The sequence below is a fragment of the Chanodichthys erythropterus genome, chromosome 13 (genome assembly GCF_024489055.1).
Source record: "Chanodichthys erythropterus isolate Z2021 chromosome 13, ASM2448905v1, whole genome shotgun sequence".
NCBI lineage: Eukaryota > Metazoa > Chordata > Actinopteri > Cypriniformes > Xenocyprididae > Chanodichthys > Chanodichthys erythropterus.
Genome location: NC_090233.1, coordinates 6,441,242 through 6,466,167, shown reverse-complemented (window position 1 = coordinate 6,466,167; position 24,926 = coordinate 6,441,242). Strand labels below are relative to the sequence as shown.

At 38.4% G+C, this 24,926-nt stretch overlaps 1 protein-coding gene across 2 annotated transcripts in view; it reads left to right on the top strand.

The window, feature by feature from the left end:
• Positions 1-855: 855 nt before the first annotated feature.
• drd2b (dopamine receptor D2b) overlaps positions 856-24,926 on the top strand; it is a 41,353-nt gene continuing 17,282 nt past the window's right edge. For both annotated transcript variants that reach the window (XM_067406661.1, XM_067406660.1), the window contains exon 1: positions 856-1,134. In XM_067406661.1, coding sequence (XP_067262762.1) covers positions 856-1,134 — 279 coding nt within the window. The remainder of the gene's footprint in view (positions 1,135-24,926) is intronic.

Here is a 24,926-nt window from a genome sequence, read left to right as displayed (position 1 = left end):
AAAATGATCAATAATGAAAAAAATCAAATATGAGACAAAATTCTGATTCAAATTCATTCAAATTTTGTTGTAAAGCTGCTCTCCAGAAGACAATAGTGTCATTATTCAGCTTTTTAGTTCAGTGTTGATTCAGTTCAGTTCAATAACTGTGTTGAGTTCAATTCAGTTCAACGTTGATGCAATGTAGTTCAGTAACGTAGCCGATGTTGCAAAATTTGTTATTATGAATGTTATTATGAAACAAAGCTGAATTAGCTATAAAGCAGCTCTGTAGAAAACAGTCATATTATTAACGTTCAAGTTGTGTTCTCATCCAATAGTGCCAGTGCAATCAAATCTATAACACTACTGAATTTTAAATATCTTTTAAACCATAACTAAGCAAGCCAAATGTGACAGTGGCAATGAACCCAAAATCCATCAGGTGACGGAAATAGAGAAAAAAACTTGGGAGAAACCAGGCTCAGTTGGGGGTTTTCCTTTGGCCAGTTCTTCTTTTTCCCAAAAAGTATAAAAACCACTGACTAGCTCAAGACAGCAAAACTGGTTCAACCAATGGGTTGAGTTGGACTATGTGTTTTCCAACCAATGGAAGACTTGAGTAGTGTTCAGAAAAGCTGTTTGAAAACAATCTTCATTTTTGTTTAATTTGGTGAAGAACATAACATAGAAATTATACTTCTGCTTAAAATAAAACATAAACAAAAACTCTAACGAGATATGATAGAGCAACCTCTGATCAATAACATTTTCCTTTGTGTTGACGTACTGCTGTTTGGTTTCATTCTGTGTTAGTGGCTTCACTGACAGTGAATTATGTCTCTCAGTTTCAGGCATCTTTCCTGGCCACAGCTCATGGATTTCCTCACGGAGTATCCCTACAATGACACTTATTATGACAACGGGACCGGGACCCTCAACGGCACAAGCTGTGAGGCCAAGCATCAGTATAACTACTATGCCATGCTCCTGACTCTCCTCATCTTTGTCATTGTCTTCGGCAATGTGTTGGTGTGTATGGCAGTCTCCCGAGAGAAAGCGCTACAGACCACCACTAATTACCTCATTGTCAGCCTGGCGGTGGCAGATCTTCTCGTGGCCACATTAGTTATGCCCTGGGTGGTGTATCTTGAGGTAAGAAACATTAATTGTGTCATATGGAGCCACATTTCAGATTGCTAGATTTTGAAAATAACCTCAGACTGTATGCAAAAAAAATGAGCCTCAACATTGACTTTTAAACACTATAAGGATACGAGGCTGTTGTTTAAATATGCACTGTTCAATTCATTTAATTGGATAATCGCTTAACACCTTCTGGACATATCCCAGGGGCTGCATTGAGCTGGCACCTTACAGCTTTCAGTATATAACACACATGGCACCTCACAGCTTTTGTGTTGGCTGTGTGATTTCCAGCTCCCAGATAGCCGATTGATCCGTCCTTCGTCCTCGAAACATATCGCCCCTCAGACTATAATTTGTAGCCCCACAATGGTTTCACAGAAACCAGAGGACTAAATGAGTTATACATGAAGTAGGGTCATTTCACTCTTTATCCTTACATCTTTAGGTGTTACATTCTGTTTAAGACTACAAAAAGAAGCATACAGGTGCTATCGTGAACTTGTGATGGAGATACATAAAAGACAGAGGTTAAAAAGGCAACATAAGATCTTTGAGTCTTAGTTTCTTGCTTGACATCTTACAACATTAAGGTTTTGTATGAAAAGACATGCATACATCTGATATTAAAATTCAGCAGATAATTTCTTGTTTCATATTATGGCTGATAAACGATAAATGGAAGATATTATAATCCTATTGAAACGGTCATCTAAATGATAAAAAATAGGGCAAATGAGCATCCACAATTACATTTCTAATATCAGCCTAAAACCAATATCGATAACTGATATGGTGCCAGTATTCTGCATCCCTATTCAACACCTAACAAGTAAACCTCACTAACAGTGGTAATAATAAAATACACAGTTTATTAATGCCAAAGTGCATGCTGTGAACTTACAACCATTAACAAATCAGCAGCATTGTTCAATATGAACATGCTTATCCAGATGTCTCTCTGTTAGGCAAGTTGCAAAAACAACTTATAATATTGTTGGTCTAACACACATTTGAATATATGCAAAATCATTCAGTTTTCCTCAGTGACTAACAAAGTTACAGTCTCTGCCTTGGTTTCAAGCATGAAGCTCAAGGATGTGCATGGTAACCAACTGCTTACAATTACTCCTGACATACAAAGGGTTGTCTTGACTCTTGTGCACATTGTAAGTCTAAATACGCTAATCTTGCTAGCCAAACTAGCAGCTGAAATATCTTGGCCTCCTCTGATAGATCACTGATGCAGGTTATTTGATATAGGTGAAGGTCATTTGATAATGGTATATTAACCTCCACTCATAGATTATTACGAGAAACACTTTGACTTCCAGTGACATAGAATTACAAAAAATTAACTAAGCTTTTGTCATTATGTTGTTGTTCGAGCACCCCATTTGCTTTTGCTTGAACCTGGTTGGCAGCAATGGCAGAGATAGATACTATTATAGTTTTTTTATTAATATTTTTGTTATATTTTTCAATTTTATTTATTTTTTTTATTTTATTTTATTTTTGTTGTGTGCTTTGTAATTTTTATCCCAATTGACATTTAGTTTAGCTAACCAAAAAAAGGCTTTAGTTTTAGTTATAGTTATAGTTAAAAGGTTAGTTCACCCCAAAATGAAAAAAAAATGTCATTTATTACTCACCCTCATGCCATTCCACACTCGTAAAACCTTTGTTAATCTTCGGAACATAAATTAAGATATTTTTGTTGAAATCCGATGGCTCAGTAAGGCCTCCGTAGCTAGCAATGACATTTCCTCTCTCAAGATCCATTAATGTACTAAAATCACATTTAAATCAGTTCATGTGAGTACAGTGGTTCAATATTAATATTATGCGCCAAAAATAACAAAATAACGAGTGATGGCCAATTTCAAAACACTGCTTCAGGAAGTTTCGGAGTGTTATGATTTTTCTGTGTTGAATCATGATTCGGATCGCGTGTCAAACCATCAAACTGCTGAAATCACCTGACTTTGGCGCTCTGAACCGCTGATTCGACACACTGATTCATAACACTCCGAAGCTTCCTGAAGCAGTTTTTTTAAATCGGCCATCACTATATAAGTCACTTTATAATATTAATATTGAACCACTGTACTCACATGAACTGATTTAAATATGTTTTAGTACCTTTATGGATCTTGAGGGAGGAAATATATTGCTCCCTATGCAGGCCTCACGGAGCCATCGGATTTCAACAAAAATATCTTAATTTGTGTTCCGAAGATTAAAGAAGGTCTTGCGGGTGTGGAACGGCATGAGGGTGAGTAATAAATGACAGAAATTTCATTTTTGGGTGAACTAACCCTTTAACTATAATAACCCTGGTTGGCAGAGACTGAGTGACTGAGAAACCTCTTGTTTGTAACTGTTGGATATACAGATTCAGTTTGTGCTTCGGGCAGTATTATCTCAAAAGCCTACAATCCCACTGCTAAAGTGCAGCAGGCATTCTCTGTTGAACTCCTCTTTGCTCTCACCATTAACCAGAAAAAAATGATAATAGTGCAGAGAATGTAGGGAATGTATGCATTTTTGTAGCACAGATGGTCCATGAGACCATTCAGTATTATTGAGATATCAATGAAACAAGCCCATCAGGCATTAGAAATGACCATACAAACAGTTTTTAATGAGCTAAAATGTTGAATCCATAAAAAATAATTTCCCACAATGAATAATAATAAACCAGTTACCATCAAACCTTACAAACTCTCCACATAAATGTGCATGCGGCCTTGTAATATCATCCATATCAAGTTTCACTCTAACCTCAGATGTGCAAAAACCTTAGTGGTAGCACAGCATTATTAAAGATACATGGGAAGCATAATCATGGTTAAAATGAAAGCATGCTGACATTTTCATTCAGTGGTAACTTTGAAATTCTGCGGCTCTGCACAATTGGCTTTTCATGTACAGCAGGTCAAGAGAAAAGGAGAGACCCACTTGGCATCATTGCCATGTTGCTTACCAATGTCCATCTCACTCCGCATCAGTCTGTGAAACTGGCCTTTGGCTGCACTTTGCTGGGTCAGCTCAGCTGCTCTTTTACCCTTCCTGAAAAAAATGTGGCCACCGTATTGCTTACGGTGAATTAGTAAGCTTAGCTTGATTAGAAGGGTTTATGCAATGTATTCTGTAAATATCGTTACAATGAAGCCCTAAGGTAGCTCACAACCAGAAGTATGAATGGTTATCCACCATTCTTGGACAGTGAAAGAAAGCTTAATTTACTTACACACACATACCCACACACACACACACACACACACACACACACACACACACACACACACACACACACACACACACAAAGAGCAGTTTATATTGGAAAACTCAAATCAAGGACTGACGTTCTACATTTGTCTACAAGTTCATAGTTGTTGACTCAGTTGTCTCCCTGTCCCCCTGTGGTGAAAATCAAGTCTTTGATGTTGTTTATATGTCTATGTGGTGTATTTAATATGCTTTAAGACAAACCAAGTCAGCTCCATTGCTGAGTATTTTCTCTTTAAAACTACAGTGATCAAAAGACAGTTTCAAAAATGCAGTTTGAAATAGCTGGTATTTGTGACGTCACAAACTACCTTGTAACCAATCACGTCAATGTGTCGGCGGGCTTTAGCATCATTAATTGACCATGCAAAGTCTCAAAGGAAGACTGTATGCCTTTCTCCACTGACATTCTGAGTTGTTCAAATAGTTTCTAAGGACATTTTTTAGAAGGCAACTGATTGACTTTGAGATGGTGAATGGGAACATGGTTTATGTAAAATTACCAACACATTATTAGCTGTTTGATAATGTAGTCAAGAAAAAGGCTAATTATATTAATTACAGTTATGTGTCCGACGTTGTAAAAAGCTATTGTGCAGCGTTTACCTCAGTAAGTTGACCGAGTGGATCTCTAAGCTTGTGCAAGTGAGTGGAGGCAGGGCTAATTAGTATATTCATAGATCAACATATAATAAATGAGGAAAGGGTTTAGAGTTACATTCAAGCTATTTTAAGGCATGACAATTGTTTTTAATCATTTAAATATGTCATTTTAGTGATCAAAGATGAGTTTTAAAGGATAAAATGATTGACTACAGGAGGACTTTAACCCTCTGGGGTCTGAGGATTTTTGGGGCCCTGGAGAAGTTTTGACATGCCCTGACATTTGTGCGTTTTTGAGTTGTTCATAAACATATTAATAGAAAAAGTGTCATTACACTGTATTCAGCACAAACTTGGCTACCATAATATGTGAGCAACATGTATGTACATTGTATGTATTTGTATTTTTGAAGGAATAGCGTTTATGCGTGGTTATTGAAAAAACAAAAAACTTTAGTCACTGAAATAAGGCCACAAAACTAATATTATATATGTGTTCACAAGACTACTGGGTATTGGAGGTTGTAGACTAGAATTTTTGCTTCAAAATTATGTAAAAATTATCCTGCCTACTCGTTCATATAAAACAATATATTGATTTAAATTTTGTAAGACACTTTTTGTCAAGAAACACAGTATGTGTGGAGGAATAATGCTGTGATTCACACCTGAGAAGACAAAGACCCACATAATGACCTGCATAATGAGCCCTTTCAGTCAAGTAGGCTATGTGAAAAAACACTCTGATAACAGGATCATATCAGCTGTATTAACGTAAATATAATGTCTACTCTTGACCAAAAAACATGATTTTTGTGGTCTCATGCATGCATGTATTATTGCACATGTGAAGAAAATTTTGTATAGGCTTATTATAGTTTAAATTATAATACCAGTCAAAAGATTGGACGCATTACTATTATAGTTTACTATTATACTTAAGTTTCTAACCAAATAATGGTGTTCTATTTTAATATACTTTGTTAATGTGCAGTTGACAAACTATATATCATTAAAAAGATCAAAGACTCAAGCTTCACATTCTGACCTCTGTTTTACTCTTATAATGACCATAATTTGTTAATAGCCTATGTGTCAGGAGTTATGAATATGAAAAGGGAGTCGTTAACTTTGACAAAACAACATCCATCAGCGTTTTTAGCTTAAAAGCATGCACATTTGGAGAAATATTGATGGATTCTCATATGTTTATGTCAATTTTCTATACAGAGGAGTAACATTTATTCAATATATTTATTATCATCACTATGAGTGCTGGATACTGTGTTTTCAATTCATACTTGTAGCCGAATGGCGCTTTGTGCACATTTAGTCCACAAATGACTCAGTGAAGAACAGGCGTAACATGTGACATTCCAGGAACTAACAGAGGCATCCAGAGATCGCTATAACCATGTCTATAACATGCAGATAAACACTTTTGAAGATAATAAATACACAATTGCGACGATGTATACATGTATTGCCTGAGAATTTGCGTCTGAAATAGCGCTTAATCCGTGGGCATGGCCTCTTTAGTGGATAATGAGCTGACTCACGAACGTCTGACATGTGTCACTTTTATTCAGATTACATAAACAGAAAATTTATGTTTTCGATTTGACTTACACAATTTAAAACCTGACATTTCAACGTTTCTTTAGACATAAGTCTCATTTTTGTGCCATTAGTATTCACTAAGTTACAGTTCATTTTCTGAGAACTATCAGATTGGACTTCGTTCAGAGGAAGACGAAAGATCCCACATCATGTTAGTTTTCTTTATTTTGCAAAAAGCACAACATTTTGTTTTTACTCTGAGTGTACACAAATAAAAGAAGATATTTCACAGATTAAAATGGTGTATAACTCTTAATTTTGTGTGCAAAATTGATGGAGTATTTTGAGTCTCTTTCATACTGATAAGAAATAAGCAAGGTGGTATCACCAGCACAACCAGCCGACCTCTGAGTGTTAAGAGAGCCAATTTGATTATACATCTATTTGAAATGCTCAAAATTTTGGGCCAACAGAAATTATTGAATTTGAGCGTTGAAGTCCAAAACGGATGTGTGAGACGTCCCTGAAGCGGGGGGGTCTGTGAGTGAACTGGAACCCCTTTTGATTATTATAACCCAATTTAACACATCAGGAATGGCTTCCCAAGCCTGGCTCCAGTTGACAAGTCGTTGAAGAGCCGCGGATAGCAGCCTGCCACACCGTGGAGGTTAACATGTGGAGAATACATTAAATGGACTTACCAACCAGGAAGTACCACACATGGAAAGAAATATCTTTGGTAGGCCTTACCTGAAAAGAGAGGAGCTCTAAAAACACAGTAACTGGTGGCAGGGGAAGACTCAGGTTTACCATCAGGGAAACCATACTTTGGAAAATACATCATATGGGATTCCCAACAGGGAATCACTACATATAGAGCACCTAATCCAAGTACATGGGCTGACCTGAAAGGGCATACTTCACAAATACTGGGCTTGGCAGCGAATTCCTCTGCTGAATTCAGCTGCTGCAGTGTGCTGGAAGGAAAAAGCAAGTCTAGGGTCCACTAGAGCACAGGAGTATGCAACACTCCTAGTGGATTGTGCTCACACTCCTAGGTGGCACGGCAAGCCCTGGGCCTGTTATGCCAAGGCAATGGTATTCACAATCCAGTGGGAAATCCTCTGTTTGAAATCCTCTGTGCAATCAGGCTCACTGGGGGGAAACACATATTTGCGTAGGTCCCAGGGCCAGCTGTGTGCCAGTGCATCTGTGCCAGATGTGGATCTGGAGCCACCTCTACAGTGTGTCTACTGCACAATTGATTTGGGATGTGAGCGGCCTGCAGTGACAACAGTTGCTGTTGACTCCAAAGAAGCAGATGGTGGGTAAGTTGAGACATTTTAGTTTATATATATGCTGCTATCAATGTGGTTTTCATCTGGACCAAAAAATGCTTGCACTGGATCAATGGCCAAAACATCCGCAGGGCCAGCAATATTGCTAGCATCTCAAAACAGTTTATATGCCAACACAGTCGAGGTCCTGTCCAGGAGCCCAACGCTGTGTGCCCGTAACATACATAACCCCAGCCTATCTTGGGTGCATCTGCTGTGACAACAACACACCTGGACACTTGTTCTGTAAGGTTTGTCCAAGGGCTGAATGTGCAGATCAGCATGATAGCCATGCGATTTGTCCCACAGCAGCATCCCCATCTCTTGATTCGTATCTGAAGCAAGTGCTGAAGCAGTCTCATATGCATTGACCCTAGTGGCATAACCACCGCCAAGGATGGCATATGATCCATGAACCTCTGAAATTGTTTCAGTGGGACCGCTGTTTTTCCCCTGAATGACTTCAGGCCATTCAGCACCGACTGGGCAAGCTTGTTCGTGTGACACCCTGTTATAGTGTCCAACTCCATCCCAGATGCTCTTCACTAGAGAGAGCTTTCTCTATTCCCAGGTGACTTGAAGCCCCGATAGGCTGAGATGTCTGAGCACCAGGTCCCTGTGCACACAAAATAAATCTCGAGTAAGCTAGAATTAGCCAGTTGTTGAGATAATTTAGGATACGAATGCCCACTTCCCTTACCGTGGCAAAGGTGGCCTCAGCGACTTTCATGAATACACAAGGTGACAGGGACAGCTTGAAAGGGAAGGTGTTGTACTGATATGCCTGACCCTCAAAAGCAAGCCGAGGAAACAGTCTGTGTTGCAGTAGAACGTGAAAGTATCGCTTTTTCAGGTCTGTTGCAGTGTAAGGAGCGGTCTAGATATCACCTCCTGGGAAAGAGCAGCTCCTGCAATATCTGGGTCCCAGGGATGCTACAAAGCCTTCTTTGGGTTCTTGGCCCTCTCCTAATGGACTGGCGCTTTCTTTCTCAACGCTGCAATCAAAACCTCATCCTCATTTGGAGCACCGAATGAGAAATTAGGCTCTCCAAAAAGCCATCTAACTTTTTCAGGAACTCGACCAGGTGCAATGAGCATGATAAGGAATGGGAGACCTGTGGGGACTGACCCGGTGGAAATGCTCCCATTGTTGTCCCCATATCACCCTCAGCGCTTAGCACCATGGCCTTGTGCATAGCAGAAAGACCAAGATGGGAGCAACTGAAGTGACTCCTTCTCTAACTAGAAAAGAGAGTCGCACTCGCAACTTTGCCATGGTCATGTTCTCACAATGAGGACATGAGCCATTTACAAACACTTTCTCAGCATGGGTATGACCCAAACACTTGAGACAGAGATTGTGGCGGTCCGAGGATGAGAGATATCGACCACGCCCAGAAACACACATCCTTAAAAAGACACTTTCCGTCTGTGATAGCTCTTTTAGGGAACATTACTCTTTCGCTGGTCTTGGTGTACACAGTCATATAATTGTAATTTAACTGAATCCATTTTAATGTGGAAATGCCAGTGAAACTAAAACTTTAGCTTCTTAACTTTAGATTTGGTTAAAGTTAGTGTAATGTTATATTCTTTCTATTGCATACCTTCATTATTTTCAAAATAGTTTGAGATCAAACCATAATTGGTGGACCCCCAGTAGTACCACCATAGACCCCCTGTTGAAGAGCCTGGATTAGGCCCAACATACAGTGAATGCTACTGCGGCAGCTACTTCAAGGCTTTGAGATTTATGGGTAGATAGATCAGATATATATCTTCAATCACTCTAGAGTTTCCTGACATTGCTATAGATACACTGTATTGAGCTGTCGGCAGAGATAGAGAGTCTGGCCATGTAAAAGAAGTGTCGTCTTGTCATAGTTTACCTATAAATAATGAATGGCTTTAGAAAGATGTGCTTGGGCAGACAAGCTCTCACTGTGATTTCTGCATCTAATGATAGAGAGGACAGAGAAAGGGAAGGCTGATTAATTATGTCAGCACTGATTTGTAAACTAAGTCAAGTTAATGGTATCTGTGTTGAGAAAAACTGAAGATATAGTGACAAGAGCAAAAGAACATTGAGAGAATTAATGCTGAGTTATGCTGACAGTTCCAGATGACAGGACATGATTTACTAGGATTTGAAACTGATGATATTGCACAAAGTGTTCATTGCTGAATGTAAGTTTTTATAGTAGGGATTTGTTTGTGGCTAGGCTGAAGCAGTGAGATCAATGCAATGACACCAAATCAATGACTACTCTGAAGTGTAAACCACCATTTCCTTCTTACAGAAGGGACATCCGTAACAGATATTTCTCTAGAGAGTTTAAAAAGGTCTTGAAGAGTACATATAGTGTTCATAATGTAGGACAATATTAGAATAAATTATTTCAATGTCAGAGAAAAATGGCCCACTTTTCCACCAGCTACGGTATTGGAAGATAATACTTGGACTAATTTACTATAATATTTTTGTCACTATTGCATATATGGTAACAAAAATGTCTTATTCATTAATCACACACAAAGATCACAAGATCTATCTGCACTTTTTAAACTAATTTCTCAACCTTACTCAGAATTAAAGAATATATACATGGCCTACTCACCTATGTTCCTCAACAGTTTTCTGCATCCCTCCACAACCCCAAATCCTCACTCTCAGCTGGTTTCTATCCCAGTAAGGGATATGTGGAGAGTACTCAGGCAAAATTCCAAGCTTGGAGCCCTCCCAATGGACAGCACATATGCAAATATGCCTACCCCTTTACTCTATCTAATTATTTGTAAGTGTGAACTTGCCTTATTCGTTGTGTCTGGATAATTTTTTCTACTTTTCTCACAGTAAGTTTTGTGACATTGGACTGTGCATATACATTTGGCACTACACCTTTTTTTTCACCATTAAGTGTAAATATGATGAAACAGAATGGTGTATGCAGAATGTTATTTTTTGGCTGGTCATAGGCAAAAGTGAGAGAGGATGTTCATGTATGGTCCTTAACTGGCCTATATATCCTTATTTCTATAAGTAAACTAACAGACTCAGTATTCAGGCTATTTCAATGTTTTGTTCTTTGCCTTGCTTACTGAAACAGAACATTACGGAGCCCCGCACATGACATGCAGGGAAAAAAAGTAAGTTGTGCGCATGCTTAAATAAGTCGTTCCCTCGATTTACTAAATTGTGTGCACAACATAATATTTAGTTCCCTCAATTTGCTAAATCGTGCACACAATTTAACAAATCAAAGGGAACAGAGAAGTAAATTGTGTGCATGATTTATAAATTAAGGGAACGACTTAATAAAGCATGCATATGATTTAGCCTTCTATTTTTTTCCCTGCGTGTCATGTGCAGGGTTCCATTGAACAGAGCAGATTACAGCAAAAACTGCCAATGGACATGCCTTTTCCCTAGGGAGTAGAGAGTTAAAAACATATACGTGACAGCACGGAAGCCCTCAAAGGCCATGAATTATGACTTTTGTGTATTTGTGTATTCTGTCACTAACATCAGATCACAGCAATAGCAAGCCACAATGATCCAACCATCCAAACAATTTCCCATGGACAAAATTGGACAAAAAGTCCCACCCTACATTTTTTTCTTGTTCGAGAGCTGTTTCACTCAGATATACAAACCCAATTCCAAAAAAGTTGGGACACTGTACAAATTGTGAATAAAAACAGAATGCAATGATGTGGAAGTTTCAAATTTCAATTTTTTATTCAGAATACAACATAGATGACATATCAAATGTTTAAACTGAAAAAAATATATATATATAATTTTAAGGGAATAATAAGTTGATTTTAAATTTCATGGCATCAACACATCTCAAAAAAGTTGGGACAAGGCCATGTTTACCACTGTGTGGCATCCCCTCTTCTTTTTATAACAGTCTGCAAATGTCTGGGGACTGAGGAGACAAGTTGCTCAAGTTTAGGAATAGGAATGTTGTCCCATTCTTGTCTAATACAGGCTTCTAGTTGCTCAACTGTCTTTGGTCTTTTTTGTCACATCTTCCTCTTTATGATGCGCCAAATGTTTTCTATGGGTGAAAGATCTGGACTGCAGGCTGGCCATTTCAGTACCCGGATCCTTCTTCTATGCAGCCATGATGTTGTAATTGATGCAGTATGTGGTCTGGCATTGTCATGTTGGAAAATGCAAGGTCTTCCCTGAAAGAGACAACATCTGGATGGGAGCATATGTTGTTCTAGAACTTGGATATACCTTTCAGCATTGATGGTGCCTTTCCAGATGTGTAAGCTGCCCATGCCACACATACGCATGCAACCCCATACCATCAGAGATGCAGGCTTCTGAACTGAGCGCTGATAACAACTTGGGTTGTCCTGGGTTGTCTGACCACAGAACAGTTTTTCACTTTGCCACAGTCCATTTTAAATGAGTCTTGGCCCAGAGAAAACACCTGGCTTCGGGATCATGTTTAGACATGGCTTCTTTTTGACCTATAGAGTCGGCAACGGCGAATGGCACGGTGGATTGTGTTCACGGACAAGGTTTTCTGGAAGTATTCCTGAGCCCATGTTGTGATTTCCATTACAGTAGCATTCCTGTATGTGATGCAGTGCCGTCTAAGGGCCCGAAGATCACGGGCATCCAGTATGGTTTTCCGGCCTTGACCCTTACGCACAGAGATTGTTCCAGATTCTCTGAATCTTTGGATGATATTATGCACTATATATGATGATAACTCTTTGCAATTTTTCTCTGAGAAACTCCTTTCTGATATTGCTCCACTATTTTTCACCACAGCATTGGGGGAATTGGTGATCCTCTGCCCATCTTGACTTCTGAGAGACACTGCCACTCTGAGAGGCTCTTTTTATACCCAATCATGTTGCCAATTGACCTAATAAGTTGCAAATTGGTCCTCCAGCTGTTCCTTATATGCACATTTACCTTTTCCAGCCTCTTATTGCTACCTGTCCCAACTTTTTTGGAATGTGTAGCTCTCATGAAATCCAAAATGAGCCAATATTTGGCATGACATTTCAAAATGTCTCACTTTCAACATTTGATATGTTATCTATATTCTATTGTGAATAAAATATAAGTTTATGAGATTTGTAAATTATTGCATTCCTTTTCATTCACAATTTGTACAGTGTCCCAACTTTTTTGGAATTGGGTTTGTACATCAATAGGGAAGAAAAGACATTGGAACTTTTATTTCATGCCAACACTAAATTAAGCATTAACACACATGCATTGTCAATAAATATCCAGTACAATCAGAGGGTGCAATTCATTCGTAGTGAATGAATTCACCCTGAAGATATTTGCACAAGTCATGATACTCTTGATTTATATTCATGTCTCTAATAGTACAAAAGTTTGAGGACTGTGGAGATATGATGACAAGAATAAAGTCAACTTTTTGGACTGTCAGTTTAAATTGAAATAGCCTGAATACTGAGTTCCTTTCATTTCTGCAATTTGTTGTTGGTGAAAAATGACAGGTAAATCAGATATAAAAGGTTGCTGAGGTGATAAGTAATAAGAGGTGAAAGAATTATTCAGTAACACTTTAAAATAAGGTTTATTAGTTAAACATGAACTAACCATGTGCAATACATTTGTTACTGTATTTACTAATCTCCGTTAACGTTAGTTAATGAAAATACAGTTGATCATTGTTTGTTCATGTTAGTTCAAAGTACATTAGCTAATGTTAACAAGATTTTAATAATGTATTAGTAAATGTTGAAATTAACATTAACAAAGATTAATAAATGCTGTGGAAGTGCAGTTCATTATTAGTTCATGCTAACTAATGTAGTTAACTAATGTTAACTAATGAACCTTATTGTAAAGTGTCACCAATTATTCTTTATGTCCCCTGAGACAATAAAGAAAGCAGACTGACTGACTCTGGTTGTTACTGTATAGAGCTGTTTTGGAAAATCTTGCTCTTTCTATTTGCTCACTCAGTCTTCCACCCTCATCTGTTCCCCTGGTACCAGCAACTGCTGTCTAATGTGGTGCCATATGAGAACTAATAAGCTCTCAGTTGTAAAAAGCAAGAAAAATGACATTTTCAGAATAACCTAAACAGTTTAACTTTTATAACCAGATTTTTGTGTGGATACAAATGTTTTATGAGGTGATGTGATGGAAGCAAATGCTACTGCCTTTTACAGCACTAGGCATTTGAAATGTAGCACCAGGTGTTAAGCAGGGCTCTGATCCAGTTCAAGGAACGAAAACGAAAACCGGAAACGAACGAAATTTTAACAGGAACAGGAACAAAAACAAAAACGAAAACAAAATCAATTTTAATCGTTTTGAACAGAAACATTTATTTAAAATGACCATTAACCAGTTAATTGTCACAGTTCCCGTGTTCCCCGGACTCCATTTCCCACAGTCCTCCTGTTCTCCACACCTGCACTCACTTCCCTCGTCATCTCCCCATCATCACTTATCGTTATCACCTGGACTTCCTCGTTTGCACTCCCTTTATATATGGACTCACTCCCTTCACTCCTTGTCTGTTCTAAATGTTATTTGATGTGTTGGATGTTGTTTCTAGCTCCTTTATGTTAATAAATACCCATTTACTGTGGAAGTCCGTGAACGCCTCATCTCTACAACACCAGCACGTAACATTAATAACGTTATTTTATCATTTTCTTTAATATTTTAATTTGGCAGTGACCATTCATGAATTGAATAGTACAACATGTGATTTTGACGCATCAAGCGTGAGTGAAATGCCCGCACAGCAGTCATCTGCAGATGAGTCTCTCCGGCCCGATAACATTTGTCTTAAATAAACACAAAGTAGGCTACCCATCAAATGTTCAGAGGTATGTTTAGGTTAAAACTTGCGTAGAAACATGAAGATTAGCCATACAAAATGCAAAAATTTTTTGTTTCTCTTTTGTAAATAATGTGAGCTAATTTTTAGAACGCAAAAAAGTCCAGGGCCTGTAATAAGCTTATACCACTGTCAATTACTTTTTTAGATGGGTCGCCACCAAGAAAATCCTTTTCGTCATCTTTTTTTCCTACGACAAGTCGTCTAACAAGTCTGTCTGCAATTTTGAAGGATGTGGGGGAGAAGTAGCTGGGAATCACGGAGGTAACTTGCAGAGGCACATTCAACATAAACATCCCGCATGCTGCTTTATCTGATTCAACCGATAAAAGACCAGCATCTACAGCAGATGGACAAACAACTCTGGATGCGGTCATAGTTAAAAAGCCAAAGACAACAGGCCTACATATTCAATTGAATCCTGATGTTCTAAAAGATGTGTGCATAGAGCTTGTAACTGTCAACGGGAGACCATTTACATTAATGGAAGACACTGGCTTCAGAAAAATCATCGAGCCAATACAACAGGCTATAGGAAATGATTTTGTCATCAACTCCTTAAATATCCGTGATATGGTGTCAAGTGTTGCTCACGTGGGAAGGGAGAAGCTCAAGAATGAGTTAAAGGGAAGGCTACTAATGCTTAAAATTGATTCGGCCACATGCAGAGATCGATCTGTTCTTGGCATAAATGTACAGTACACTGAAGGAGAAAAAATTGTGTTGCGCACTTTGGCCGTAAGGGAGCTAACTGAACAACACACAGCCGAATACATTTCATTCGTTGTAAATGATGTCTTGCAAGAATATAATGTTGAATTACGGCAAGTTTACTCAGTAACGTCAGATAACGGCACTAACATGTTAAAGGCGGTGAATTTACTATCCGACATACAAGAGTGCACCCCATCTGATGAAGAGAATGAAACTGATCTCTTTGGAGCAGAAATTGATAAGGATGAGCTAGATGGAATCCAATGTGAAACACCTGATTTGGTAATTGAACTTGACTCTATGATGTCAGGACATGTGTTGCGCAGTGGGAGGTGCTCGGCTCATACCCTGCAGTTAGCAGTTGACGACGCATTGAAGGAGCAACGGTCATCCAATTTGATTTCTAAAGCGAGACGTGTTGCAAAAAAGTTGCGCACACAGAACGTTGTCACTCTTCTTAAAATAATGGGGCACAAAAGGGCCATACAGGACTTTGCAGGGTGGCTGGAGATTGCAGTGAATGTCTGTCGAAAAACTGCTTTCTGGGATTGCAGTAACCGCTGCGCCAGTGTCCAGCTTGAACTCTGTGTTTTGACCATTCCACTCACTTGTCTCTATTGAACTCACTTGCTGTCTTTTCACAACCTCACTTTGCCTCACATTAATCATGGCTTTTTCCAATGTGAGCTCAGAATCAAGTTGCAAACTTTCAGACAGTCTTGCATCCTGTATGCCAACGACAATTCTGTCTCTTATCAGTTCATCTCTTAAGGCTCCAAACTCACAATGTTCTGCCAATGCATGTACAGCAGTGATGAAATCTTCTATACTCTCTCCTGCCTCTTGATTACGTCTGTTAAAACGTGCACGTTCAAAAATTACAATTACATTACGTTTGCTTACACAATGCTGTGTGAACGCCATTTTCAATGTCTGATATGACTTTTTCTCCTCCTCAGACAGGGGATGAACATTTAGCATTGCATCCATTTGGGCCATTCACTCATATCGCTGAAATCAAACTTGCCTGGAGGCATCAGCGACAGCATCAAATGTGGCACACTTGCTGCTTCATCATCCATTGTCACGTCCTTTTCTTTCTCCTGCTGTTTCTCTCCAGCTCATCTATCCTCTTTTCTCCGACTTGCTCATCCGCTGCTTCACTGATCTCCGCTTCTTTCTCTTTTTTTTTTCTTTTCTTGTGGCTTCCCCGATCGCTTTCATCTTTGTATCTGTCCGCTTAACAGAGAAGTGATCACACTCTCTCCAAAGTATTTATAGTGGCATCGTAACTAACTGGTTTTCATAAACTTCTGACACCATGTTAAGTTAATGGGAAGCACGAGACAGGACATAGGTAGTAACATATCATAACAAACTTTACTTCCTGTCTGTTCACCATACATATGTCCGGGTAACACCAAACCTTAAACAATTATTCACTATACAGAACACCAGATAATGCATTTAATATGTGTAATGAATAACAACACCTACAATAATTGATTAATCTGTCAGGACATAAGCAGAGCTGGCGCCAGCCACTGAAGAGGGGGCATCTGAGGTAACAAAAGGGGAAGATGATGTAATGCAAATTATACCTAGCTAGAAAAACATACATGACCCATTCACATATTTGCCAGACCATAAACAAACCTGTTGCTACTACAAATATTAAACTAAAAGCTACTGAGCAAATACAGATGGCAGAGCACTGAATAGTATTACTACATAAAACAAAAGATTTGCCTAGGCTAACATACTCAAAAATTCGACTTGTTTTAGACCACCAGATATAAATATGACTTAGATACACAATTTCAATGGTTTTACCATGAATGCAGACCATGATACCATGAAGTTACTATGATACCACCACCACAAAAAGTAATTAATTGTGTCCGTTTTAAAAAAACACAAGCTCATTGTGACCACTTCACTAACACATAACACACGCTTATTTTGACCTGTTTAACAGATGCATAATTTTATATATATTATTTATATGCATCATACCTTTAGCCTACTCAGCTGAATTCTTCGTAACACAGGAAGTTCTTAGGTTAATATGTCAAATGTGCCAATCAAAATGTAACTTTGCCAAACAGACTGCTAGAGTTGCTAGAGTAGTCTATTGTTAATCTTAGAAAGCCTATGCACATGGCTTTTTTTATTATTTATTCATTTATCTTTACAGTATATTCTATTTAAGCATTACAATCCATTTTCACATTCATTTTGACTGAGAGGGACTAGGTCTTTGACTATGTTCAACTAAACTGTGTTATGGGTAAATAAATCTGTGTGTGTTCATGAGATCTGCATAAGACAAGGCCGGAAATAAGTAAAGAAATATGTAATGCACAATGGGCTAGAAAACAAACACATAATTACTTTATTATACTATGCTTAGCATTTTAAGTATGCATACTTCAAATACAGTTAAATACCTCTTTACTTATTCATACTAAGAGCTTAAGAGCTCCACTAAGAGCTTGTTGATTGCACTTGAATGGAAAGGTAGACTTTAAAGTATGCATTAGGAAATAAATTGTAAAAACCAAAGCTAAATAACCACAAAATGTTTTTTTTTTTTTTTTTTTCAAAATAGATTAGATTATACTTTGCAAGGAATTGAATGCAGTCCATTTCATAATACAATATATAAAATGTAATACAATTACAGGAAGTAAATGAAGCATATCCTAATTCAAATCACATCTAATACATTCATTCATTCAAATCAATGGGTTATGATTGAGAAAAAAGCCTTTCATACAACATTGATAAGGCATGAATATATCTCCCATATCTCAAGCTCTGTTACATTTCTGTGAGCTACCATTTCATCTTTCGCTTTGTAAAACTGCTAACTTGAATATTTCATAGAAATGGTGCTATTTGTCGTCACACTGATTTGTGTGAGTTAATGGCTTAACAGCAGTATTGCTAAGGCTCTGTGGGGTGTTAAATATATCTCTCCATACACAAAGGCTTGGAGGCTTTAAATTAGAGGTTTTGTGGAAAAACAACATGACATTCCTTACATATATATATCTTAGTTCATGAGTAAATTTATTTGAAAAGCTTTTTAGGTTCATGGTTGAAAAATATTGTTTCTCAGTATTTACCACTATTAATCCAAAAAGTTTCAGGTTATGACTGTAACCATGGTTCCCAGAGAAGGAGAAGGAGACACTTACATCATGAGTTGACACAAAAGTAATGCTCCTTGTGAGCCAGTGTCTTGAAGCATGTGTTTTACATCCCAGTATTGGATAGGATTGGATACTGTGGTCATGACATCACACGCACGCCATCAGGGTATATAAAGGGACCTAGAAAGAAAGTCATCAACTTCAGTTGTATAGCAACGTGATGCAGTGTCATCAAGGAACCATGCTTACAGTCATAACCTGAGGCGTTCCCTTTTGAAGTGGAACTCTACACTGCATCTGCAACTTGAGTTGATGCTATGGGTACAAAACACCCACTATGCCATACTGACAAAATGCCTGCTCACTGTGCTTGTGAATTAGTAAGTGGTCACAATGCAGGCAACCAGCCCCCTTGAGGGCTGATCGAGCATGCTCCGCTCTGCACATAATATCGTGCACACAATTTAACAAATCAAAGGGAACAGAGAAGTAAATTGTGTGCATGATTTATAAATTAAGGGAACGACTTAATAAAGCATGCATATGATTTAGCCTTCTATTTTTTTCCCTGCGTGTCATGTGCAGGGTTCCATTGAACAGAGCAGATTACAGCAAAAACTGCCAATGGACATGCCTTTTCCCTAGGGAGTAGAGAGTTAAAAACATATACGTGACAGCACGGAAGCCCTCAAAGGCCATGAATTATGACTTTTGTGTATTTGTGTATTCTGTCACTAACATCAGATCACAGCAATAGCAAGCCACAATGATCCAACCATCCAAACAATTTCCCATGGACAAAATTGGACAAAAAGTCCCACCCTACATTTTTTTCTTGTTCGAGAGCTGTTTCACTCAGATATACAAACCCAATTCCAAAAAAGTTGGGACACTGTACAAATTGTGAATAAAAACAGAATGCAATGATGTGGAAGTTTCAAATTTCAATTTTTTATTCAGAATACAACATAGATGACATATCAAATGTTTAAACTGAAAAAAATATATATATATAATTTTAAGGGAATAATAAGTTGATTTTAAATTTCATGGCATCAACACATCTCAAAAAAGTTGGGACAAGGCCATGTTTACCACTGTGTGGCATCCCCTCTTCTTTTTATAACAGTCTGCAAATGTCTGGGGACTGAGGAGACAAGTTGCTCAAGTTTAGGAATAGGAATGTTGTCCCATTCTTGTCTAATACAGGCTTCTAGTTGCTCAACTGTCTTTGGTCTTTTTTGTCACATCTTCCTCTTTATGATGCGCCAAATGTTTTCTATGGGTGAAAGATCTGGACTGCAGGCTGGCCATTTCAGTACCCGGATCCTTCTTCTATGCAGCCATGATGTTGTAATTGATGCAGTATGTGGTCTGGCATTGTCATGTTGGAAAATGCAAGGTCTTCCCTGAAAGAGACAACATCTGGATGGGAGCATATGTTGTTCTAGAACTTGGATATACCTTTCAGCATTGATGGTGCCTTTCCAGATGTGTAAGCTGCCCATGCCACACATACGCATGCAACCCCATACCATCAGAGATGCAGGCTTCTGAACTGAGCGCTGATAACAACTTGGGTTGTCCTGGGTTGTCTGACCACAGAACAGTTTTTCACTTTGCCACAGTCCATTTTAAATGAGTCTTGGCCCAGAGAAAACACCTGGCTTCGGGATCATGTTTAGACATGGCTTCTTTTTTGACCTATAGAGTCGGCAACGGCGAATGGCACGGTGGATTGTGTTCACGGACAAGGTTTTCTGGAAGTATTCCTGAGCCCATGTTGTGATTTCCATTACAGTAGCATTCCTGTATGTGATGCAGTGCCGTCTAAGGGCCCGAAGATCACGGGCATCCAGTATGGTTTTCCGGCCTTGACCCTTACGCACAGAGATTGTTCCAGATTCTCTGAATCTTTGGATGATATTATGCACTATATATGATGATAACTCTTTGCAATTTTTCTCTGAGAAACTCCTTTCTGATATTGCTCCACTATTTTTCACCACAGCATTGGGGGAATTGGTGATCCTCTGCCCATCTTGACTTCTGAGAGACACTGCCACTCTGAGAGGCTCTTTTTATACCCAATCATGTTGCCAATTGACCTAATAAGTTGCAAATTGGTCCTCCAGCTGTTCCTTATATGCACATTTACCTTTTCCAGCCTCTTATTGCTACCTGTCCCAACTTTTTTGGAATGTGTAGCTCTCATGAAATCCAAAATGAGCCAATATTTGGCATGACATTTCAAAATGTCTCACTTTCAACATTTGATATGTTATCTATATTCTATTGTGAATAAAATATAAGTTTATGAGATTTGTAAATTATTGCATTCCTTTTCATTCACAATTTGTACAGTGTCCCAACTTTTTTGGAATTGGGTTTGTACATCAATAGGGAAGAAAAGACATTGGAACTTTTATTTCATGCCAACACTAAATTAAGCATTAACACACATGCATTGTCAATAAATATCCAGTACAATCAGAGGGTGCAATTCATTCGTAGTGAATGAATTCACCCTGAAGATATTTGCACAAGTCATGATACTCTTGATTTATATTCATGTCTCTAATAGTACAAAAGTTTGAGGACTGTGGAGATATGATGACAAGAATAAAGTCAACTTTTTGGACTGTCAGTTTAAATTGAAATAGCCTGAATACTGAGTTCCTTTCATTTCTGCAATTTGTTGTTGGTGAAAAATGACAGGTAAATCAGATATAAAAGGTTGCTGAGGTGATAAGTAATAAGAGGTGAAAGAATTATTCAGTAACACTTTAAAATAAGGTTTATTAGTTAAACATGAACTAACCATGTGCAATACATTTGTTACTGTATTTACTAATCTCCGTTAACGTTAGTTAATGAAAATACAGTTGATCATTGTTTGTTCATGTTAGTTCAAAGTACATTAGCTAATGTTAACAAGATTTTAATAATGTATTAGTAAATGTTGAAATTAACATTAACAAAGATTAATAAATGCTGTGGAAGTGCAGTTCATTATTAGTTCATGCTAACTAATGTAGTTAACTAATGTTAACTAATGAACCTTATTGTAAAGTGTCACCAATTATTCTTTATGTCCCCTGAGACAATAAAGAAAGCAGACTGACTGACTCTGGTTGTTACTGTATAGAGCTGTTTTGGAAAATCTTGCTCTTTCTATTTGCTCACTCAGTCTTCCACCCTCATCTGTTCCCCTGGTACCAGCAACTGCTGTCTAATGTGGTGCCATATGAGAACTAATAAGCTCTCAGTTGTAAAAAGCAAGAAAAATGACATTTTCAGAATAACCTAAACAGTTTAACTTTTATAACCAGATTTTTGTGTGGATACAAATGTTTTATGAGGTGATGTGATGGAAGCAAATGCTACTGCCTTTTACAGCACTAGGCATTTGAAATGTAGCACCAGGTGTTAAGCAGGGCTCTGATCCAGTTCAAGGAACGAAAACGAAAACCGGAAACGAACGAAATTTTAACAGGAACAGGAACAAAAACAAAAACGAAAACAAAATCAATTTTAATCGTTCTGAACAGAAACATTTATTTAAAATGACCATTAACCAGTTAATTGTCACAGTTCCCGTGTTCCCCGGACTCCATTTCCCACAGTCCTCCTGTTCTCCACACCTGCACTCACTTCCCTCGTCATCTCCCCATCATCACTTATCGTTATCACCTGGACTTCCTCGTTTGCACTCCCTTTATATATGGACTCACTCCCTTCACTCCTTGTCTGTTCTAAATGTTATTTGATGTGTTGGATGTTGTTTCTAGCTCCTTTATGTTAATAAATACCCATTTACTGTGGAAGTCCTGTGAACGCCTCTTCTCTACAACACCAGCACGTAACATTAATAACGTTATTTTATCATTTTCTTTAATATTTTAATTTGGCAGTGACCATTCATGAATTGAATAGTACAACATGTGATTTTGACGCATCAAGCGTGAGTGAAATGCCCACACAGCAGTCATCTGCAGATGAGTCTCTCCGGCCCGATAACATTTGTCTTAAATAAACACAAAGTAGGCTACCCATCAAATGTTCAGAGGTATGTTTAGGTTAAAACTTGCGTAGAAACATGAAGATTAGCCATACAAAATGCAAAAAATATATTTTTTGTTTCTCTTTTGTAAATAATGTGAGCTAATTTTTAGAACGCAAAAAAGTCCAGGGCCTGTAATAAGCTTATACCACTGTCAATTACTTTTTTAGATGGGTCGCCACCAAGAAAATCCTTTTCGTCATCTTTTTTTTCCTACGACAAGTCGTCTAACAAGTCTGTCTGCAATTTTGAAGGATGTGGGGGAGAAGTAGCTGGGAATCACGGAGGTAACTTGCAGAGGCACATTCAACATAAACATCCCGCATGCTGCTTTATCTGATTCAACCGATAAAAGACCAGCATCTACAGCAGATGGACAAACAACTCTGGATGCGGTCATAGTTAAAAAGCCAAAGACAACAGGCCTACATATTCAATTGAATCCTGATGTTCTAAAAGATGCGTGCATAGAGCTTGTAACTGTCAACGGGAGACCATTTACATTAATGGAAGACACTGGCTTCAGAAAAATCATCGAGCCAATACAACAGGCTATAGGAAATGATTTTGTCATCAACTCCTTAAATATCCGTGATATGGTGTCAAGTGTTGCTCACGTGGGAAGGGAGAAGCTCAAGAATGAGTTAAAGGGAAGGCTACTAATGCTTAAAATTGATTCGGCCACATGCAGAGATCGATCTGTTCTTGGCATAAATGTACAGTACACTGAAGGAGAAAAAATTGTGTTGCGCACTTTGGCCGTAAGGGAGCTAACTGAACAACACACAGCCGAATACATTTCATTCGTTGTAAATGATGTCTTGCAAGAATATAATGTTGAATTACGGCAAGTTTACTCAGTAACGTCAGATAACGGCACTAACATGTTAAAGGCGGTGAATTTACTATCCGACATGCAAGAGTGCACCCCATCTGATGAAGAGAATGAAACTGATCTCTTTGGAGCAGAAATTGATAAGGATGAGCTAGATGGAATCCAATGTGAAACACCTGATTTGGTAATTGAACTTGACTCTATGATGTCAGGACATGTGTTGCGCAGTGTGAGGTGCTCGGCTCATACCCTGCAGTTAGCAGTTGACGACGCATTGAAGGAGCAACGGTCATCCAATTTGATTTCTAAAGCGAGACGTGTTGCAAAAAAGTTGCGCACACAGAACGTTGTCACTCTTCTTAAAATAATGGGGCACAAAAGGGCCATACAGGACTTTGCAGGGTGGCTGGAGATTGCAGTGAATGTCTGTCGAAAAACTGCTTTCTGGGATTGCAGTAACCGCTGCGCCAGTGTCCAGCTTGAACTCTGTGTTTTGACCATTCCACTCACTTGTCTCTATTGAACTCACTTGCTGTCTTTTCACAACCTCACTTTGCCTCACATTAATCATGGCTTTTTCCAATGTGAGCTCAGGATCAAGTTGCAAACTTTCAGACAGTCTTGCATCCTGTATGCCAACGACAATTCTGTCTCTTATCAGTTCATCTCTTAAGGCTCCAAACTCACAATGTTCTGCCAATGCATGTACAGCAGTGATGAAATCTTCTATACTCTCTCCTGCCTCTTGATTACGTCTGTTAAAACGTGCACGTTCAAAAATTACAATTACATTACGTTTGCTTACACAATGCTGTGTGAACGCCATTTTCAATGTCTGATATGACTTTTTCTCCTCCTCAGACAGGGGATGAACATTTAGCATTGCATCCATTTGGGCCATTCACTCATATCGCTGAAATCAAACTTGCCTGGAGGCATCAGCGACAGCATCAAATGTGGCACACTTGCTGCTTCATCATCCATTGTCACGTCCTTTTCTTTCTCCTGCTGTTTCTCTCCAGCTCATCTATCCTCTTTTCTCCGACTTGCTCATCCGCTGCTTCACTGATCTCCGCTTCTTTCTCTTTTTTTTTTCTTTTCTTGTGGCTTCCCCGATCGCTTTCATCTTTGTATCTGTCCGCTTAACAGAGAAGTGATCACACTCTCTCCAAAGTATTTATAGTGGCATCGTAACTAACTGGTTTTCATAAACTTCTGACACCATGTTAAGTTAATGGGAAGCACGAGACAGGACATAGGTAGTAACATATCATAACAAACTTTACTTCCTGTCTGTTCACCATACATATGTCCGGGTAACACCAAACCTTAAACAATTATTCACTATACAGAACACCAGATAATGCATTTAATATT